Genomic DNA, 6712 nt, shown 5'->3' with positions numbered 1-6712 from the left:
TAAAATACCAAAAACATGCAGCTGTGATTGCAGCAAAAAGACGCATCTGCAAAAAATGTAACTTTGAAGGACTGAAAGATTTAAGCTTATAATGCAGCATCCAATGCCCCATGCCCACATTCCTTCTTCCCGCCAAAATAAAAGCATGTTTCACCACAGGATTGGTGTGTTCAAGGAAAAAAACGCAGCATCAGATTTAATACTAAAAGGAAATCCACCTGTTATTCCATTTTTTTAATTTATGAATTATACACTACTGTGTGTTGCTTCATCACATGAAGTTCATAAAAAGCACCAAATCAACAACCCAAAGATAGAACTCGAGACACATGTTAAGTTTTCCAAAAAATATGGGGTTTATTGACTTAACTGCAATCAATACTTACAAAAAACGAGGGAAAATAGGTTTTGATATAAACTCACAGAAATTACTGTAGTGAAAACACATGGCTGAACTAAAAAAAGAAAAAAAAATACATTCAACAGTTTCACTTTCTTTGTGTCATAATCCTTTCACACGTGAAGGCAACACAGAACAAGCGACTTGTACTCTGTTTTTCTTTTTTTTTTTTTTTTTTTAAATCAAATATAAAAAGGCTGAGAAGCCTTTAGCTACCTGGAATGTATTCAAAGAGGCACTTCCACTGGTCAAGAAGGGGGCCGAGCAAGTGCGTCAAGCATCCGATCAAATTATAAAGAAAAAAAAAACACTTTCCTCAACTCATTTGGTCACAGCTATTGCTTGTAATAACAAACTGGGAGGAAAACCATTTTAAACCAGTCCTCCAATTGGGACAGGGTTTTTTTTCCCCAAGAATTTTATCTCAAAAAAGCTCAATTTATGTAATAACAGTTGGCAACTGCTACTGTCAGATCGTTGCAAGTTGTGCAGGGAAAACATCTGGAATGAACATAAGCAAATCTTGTTCAGATGGAATTGCAGTCCAATGAGAGGGAGAAAAGGAAAAACAAAAATAAGAAAAGAAGAAAAAAGTATAATAAATAATCAAAAACGCAAACTTCTTTTTTGCATTTTTTTCTGCTTTAAATTAGTTTCATTTCTGACAAAGTGTAGTTGCAGAACAAAAAAGTCATTGAAGTACAATATATTAAACTGTGGAAAAAAAAGGAAAAAACTGACAAAAAACATCTTCACAATCTTTAGATTAATATGGAAGATCATAATTTAACATAAAAGAAAATATATTCTATTGTTCATTATCCAGATAAATACAAAAAACAAAATTAACAAAAAAATGCATATGATCACCAATAAATATGTTCTGATAAGTTAAATAAGCAGTGACACGCAAACCTTCTGTCTGGAAAGTTTTTTTTCTTTTTTTCAAATAATAACCGTAATAATAACATTAATAAAAAATAATCAAATAATGAAAGCAAAAGGGGTGTAATGAGTACAGAATGCTCAGTGGAGCAGATTGTAAAGAGGGACAAAAGAAGGGCAGAGGGGGGGGGGGGATAAAGTAAAACAGCTTGGAGGTCCGATCTGAACTGCACCATGGGAATGCTGGAAATCCCCCAGACCGGAGAGGAACGACGAGGTGGGGGAGCGGGAGCAAAGTCATACAGGTTTAATGATCAGTTCGATAGACTTCCTTCCCCAGATAGTGACAAATAAAATATATAAGCCAGTGACCAGCAACAGGAGGGGAAACTCAGATGAAAGGGCGAGGGGAGTATTTAACCAACTTCCAGTTCAAAAGTCCTTCCTGCAGACTCACCCAGATCAGAAACAGAAGACGGGACTCGAGGAGCACCGACAACGGCATGGGAGCAGGTAAAGAAGCGAAAAACAGTAGTCCATTCACCCTAAACGCATGCAGAAGCCGCCCCAGGCACTTTATTTTTTTATTAAACCTTTCTTTAAAAAAAAAAACAACTATTCATATCTTTTCAGGGTCTGTTACTTTGTTTTTGTCTCGTATCAGTCTGTAAGAAACGTCTGCTGCAGAGCTACAATTACATTAGTGAGCACCTTCTAGCTAGCTCAGGGGGGAAGTGACGTCATCAGGGACACAACGCAGGAAGACAGGAGGGAAGGGAAGGTTGGGTTAGTGCAATGCACTCCCCCTTTCCAAGGCCACTTGTACTGCTACACATTCACGAATGAAATAAAGAAAAAAAAGAGGGAAAGAGAAAAATAAACAAGTGGCACCTGGAAAAAAAAAACAGTCAATTGTTGTTCTTGTGATTTTCATTGTTCAGTTTCCACTCCTCGTTTGGCACTATGACACATGGCATCATTTCTAAAACTTTATGTGCAGATCAGCTGGGGTGAAAATATAATTTAGTTCCCTTAATTTTATTATTACATCCTTAAAAACAACAAGGATCTGGAGTAAGGGAGGACAGGGGAAGCTCAGGGGAACAGAGGGGAAGAGGTAGAGGGGAGTGCCATGCTCTCTTTGTGTCACCGATCTTTAGAGCGTGCCGTTACTCGTCGGAGATGGAAAGGCGGCTGAAGATGGGAAGGCGTCGGCTGTTGTCCAGCGAGGGCGACTCGGAGCCGGAGCTGCTCTGGTAGCCTTCCTGGTCTGACAGAGAGTCTGGGGGGCTTGAGGAGGTTTCAAACAGCGGAGGGGACTCCAACATGGGTCTGAAGAAGTAAGGCGTGCCGGTCGGAGAGGGCGGCGCGGCGCTGTTTGGCTCCACGCCTGCCGTACCGGTGCTTAGGCTCGGCCCAAACAGGTTGGCCAGCTCCTGGCTGGAGTAGGTAAAAGGGTTGCTGCTGGGCCAGTTTGGGACCTCGTCTGGGAAGAACATGGGCGGTGGGGTGACCGAGGTCGGGCTGTCCCTAAGTCCCCCGGAGCTGGAGAAGCCAGCGAAGCTGTAGCTGTGCTGCAGCCGGGGCCTCTCCATCTTGTTGGAAGAGTTTAAAGGGGACGACTGCTGCGGAGGTCCACGACGCTCCTCGGCATTGTGGATGAAGTGGCAACGCGGCCCGTAGGGGCAGAAGCCGATGGTGTGGAAGGTGCGGCACAGCTCGGTTTTGTATTTGGGGTGACGGCTAAGGCTGCGCAGTTCGTGCACCCCGTGGGCAAACTGACACTTGTCGCCGTACTTGCAGGTGCCGTTCTCCTCGAAGGGCCTGCACAGCTCCGTCTTGTAACGGCTGGAGTTCACCGGGCTGCTGCCGCCGCCGCCACCACACGTTGGGCTGGAGGGCCCCAGGCACTTGTTGAGGAGCCGCTCACCCGTCTCGGAGAAGGAGCGGTCTCGCAGGCGGGTCTCCTTGTTGTTGCTGCTGCTGGCATTGCCAGCCCCTGAGATGAGCGAGGAGTGCTCCACCGTCTTCAGGCTGTTCAGAAACTGGTTCTGGCTGAATTTGGTGCTGCTGACAGAGTGACGCCGATGGAACACGCTTGCCATTGCGGGGGATCCCACCGCCTTCCTGTCCAGCAGGGATCCGGTGGCATTGGAGAGGGGCACGTTGGTGCCAGTGCAAGGGACAGACACTGGGTGAGGGCCCCCCAGGTTGTTGTTGTAGCTGAATTTATTGTTCTGCAAAGAAAGAAACACGTGGTATGAGAGCATAGTCTAGGATTGTCTTCAGGACTGACATGTCAAGGGTTTCAAAGAGATTGCATATTAAAAAGTAGGGCTGCATGGTATTAGGAGAACACAACATTGGAACATTATTTTCCATCATCAAAAAAAGTCTTCACCGCACTGCCTGAGCCGTAGGATTAGTAAGATTAATAACAAATTAAAAGTAAACCCAAGTGGTCAGGTACAGCTCTGGCAAGCAGGATTTCAATGCAATGTCATCTGACATTCAACAGTCAACCAGATATTTCTCCCAAACAAGTCCTTCATAAATGCAGTAGTTAGGATATTAATATTCTGAAGATGATTGCAGTTGGATACGGTAGCTCCATCCAACGTCCCCTCAGCATATCAGTGCCTCCACCGTGCTTTACAATGGGGACGGTATGTTCAGTTCAAAGCACAACGAGGTATGCACGCAACAGCAGCATTAATCCAGAGGTTAGATTACACATCTGGTTTCTGTTTACTTATTTGGAGCCAGCTGACTTTATTTACGGTCACCGGCGTACGGGGGATGCGAGTGGGGGGTGAGACTGAATAGAAACCTCCTATCGAACTGCACGATTGTTCCTTTTTGGCTCTGACAACAGAAGCGGATACAGGCCTATAGAACAGCAGCTGGTTTGGCAAGTTGCCCTGGTTAGGAATGTGTGCCTGTTTAGTAAATGGAGCAACAGCAGCACATGAGAGGCCTGTGGGCTGCGTCATTTGAAAGACAGCGAAAGAGAGGCAAAACATCCTGCCTGCCGGACTACAAAGAGAAACTCTGGGTCTGCATCGCAACACACCCACCCAACGACCACAGGTGACTGATTAACATGAGAATGAAAAGTAGCAGAAGCAATGGAGGGGAGGAGAAAGGCGAAATAAAATGTGTTACGACACATCTAAGACACATCACATCACTCACTGAGCTTAAACAGAGGTGGCATCAAGGGAGGATCGGTGGGGGGAAGACAGGGGCTTTACCACCTCAGCCAGACACACTTACAATGTTTTTTCAATATAATGTTTTGGGATGTTGCCTCCTTTTCAAATTTGGTTATTTTTTGTACCCAGCTTATTTGTGATTCACTAGAATTTAGTCCCTTGGAATCATTGTTTGGTCAGTGGAGCCAATGCACCATGTAACATAAGAGTCAAATCGTCTAAAAGGTGATCAGAATCAAAATAAGTAGTAATAGCTAGTTTTTCTACCTTTAAAAAAAAAAAGAAGAATCCTATTCAACCACGAATAAGATTTGAGCATTTTACAAGGATTTATCTCCGTAATAAAACAGCTTGTTTACAGGAGAGTAAAGTGTGAATGGGTGTGTATGAATTACTACTAATGAAAGTTTTCTTTGCCATTTTTAGCATCCACCACTGATAACCAGCCTTACAGATGAGGAAAGCTTATCTAAACTCCAAATATTCTGATTAACAGTTCGTTTTTCTTGTTGTTGTTGTGCTCACCCCAAGGTTTACTGCTCTCTTTAGAAACTTTCTGGAAGCGCCCCTGAGAGGCAGTAGCCTTCAACAGCTTCCAGGAGCAAAGACCAAGCTAAAAGCTCAGTAAACCTTGTTAATGATTAGCGAGCATGTGGCTGCTGCGAGTATTAAAAAGTAGCGCAAAACCTCCCCTGTCTTTAAACGAAGCCAGTCTTGGCCTGTGGGGCTGAACTGAAGCAACAGTTGCGTTAGCTGATGTGGCACATGCTGAAAATGGAAAAAAAAAAAAAAAAAAAACCGAGTTTACCATTAAAACTAATGTCAAACTACCGGCACCGACACGCTTGGAGTCGGCTAGGAGATAATTATTAAACACAAATGCCCTGCCGGGGATGGACTAAGTCAAAAAGCACGGCCGTATTGTTTAGTCTAAGTGAAGAAAACTCAGCAAAACAAACCAGGCAGCGCGAAGAGCGGCGGCTGTGGCAGCAGAGGGCCGCGGTCATGCGGCTCGCCATTCCTGCACACTGCGCTCACAGCAACTCACCAAAACTAAGCTCAAGATTTTAAAAAAATAAATAAAAATAAGTGTTCAAAATACCTTGTTTATCATTTCAAAGTCGAAGAAAGGCGACACCACGGCTGTGGTCATCTTTCCAGAAACCAAGTCGAGTTAGGAAAGAAAAAAAAAAAGCGGCCGCCGCTTGTTGGAAAAGTTACGCAGGTCTGCGGAGTTTCTGATTCGCAGCTCCTGTGTATTCTACACCCTGCAGACTCCCCCTCTGCCCCGCTTTAGCTCGGACATTGGCTTTATAAGCCCTGGCAAGGAGGAGCTACAGAAGTGCTGGGCGGTTACTTTCTGAACTTTTTTTTTGTTCCTCTTCTTTTACAGACAGACTTTTTTTCTCTTTCTTTTTTTTTTTCCTAATGTGTACTGGCTTGTCAGTTTCTTTGACATCACTACGTTGCTGTGAATTCTTAATAACAGAGGCAGAAGTTTGCTTGGCTTAGACACGGTTGCTTTCAGATCAGCCGCAACCCCCAGAGGCGGCTCAAAGTTTTACGAGGCCCAAAGCAGAGTCTCCTTGGGAGGGTCATCTCCAGTTAAGCCTACCTGACCTGCGTTCAACATTGTCCGGCCGTATTCAATCATGCTGATATATTCTGCGAACGCAAGTTTTTTTTTTTTGTTAGTTAGTTTGTTTGTTTTTTTTAGCAGTTATTACTGGTGAACAAACAGTAGATTTAGAGAAAGAAATATTTACATTTTCGTAATTATTTGCTTCCTATAGTAATACTATAAAGTTCTCCTGAGATAATAAGATATAAGATAGTTGAATTGCAATTTCAACAAATTAGTTCAAAAGGAAGAACTATGATACATTATAATGTGCTCATATAATCAAATTTCTAATTTCTCTTTTTTCAGAGAAGGGAATCCAACCTTAAAGTTGTGCTCACAACCCGCACAAAAAAAAAGAAAAAAAAAAGGCTGCGGCTTGTTAATATGGACATTTTTCTCGGCTCAGATGCAAGTAGCTTAAATTCCCTTTTTTTTCTCTCCTCTGTTATCTATTAAGAATTTATTTGGTTTCTTTGTGTGCACATGCAGACGCTTTGAATTTAAGCTCTGTTGGAGCTCCTCCAGACCAGCAGGGGGCCATAAGCAGCTGCAAACTTTACCTTTACGTCAGCGTACCTAAGGTCCTCA

General features: G+C 43.4%; 1 protein-coding gene across 1 annotated transcript; it reads right to left on the bottom strand.

Annotated features, from left to right (window-relative positions):
* Window positions 1-332: 332 nt before the first annotated feature.
* zfp36l1a (ZFP36 like 1 zinc finger CCCH-type a) lies at window positions 333-6454 on the bottom strand. The gene is made up of 2 exons (XM_014991945.2): window positions 5603-6454; window positions 333-3522 (listed from the first exon to the last, which is right to left on the bottom strand). The coding sequence occupies exons 1-2, from the start codon at window positions 5651-5653 to the stop codon at window positions 2455-2457; spliced, it is 1119 nt and encodes a 372-aa protein (XP_014847431.1). The 5' UTR covers window positions 5654-6454; the 3' UTR covers window positions 333-2454.
* Between the last annotated feature and the right edge of the window lie 258 nt (window positions 6455-6712).

This window comes from Poecilia mexicana, unplaced genomic scaffold, assembly GCF_051168715.1.
Source record: "Poecilia mexicana isolate PSO_F unplaced genomic scaffold, ASM5116871v1 scaffold_22, whole genome shotgun sequence".
Lineage (NCBI taxonomy): Eukaryota > Metazoa > Chordata > Actinopteri > Cyprinodontiformes > Poeciliidae > Poecilia > Poecilia mexicana.
This window is presented reverse-complemented; position numbering and strand designations above follow the sequence as displayed.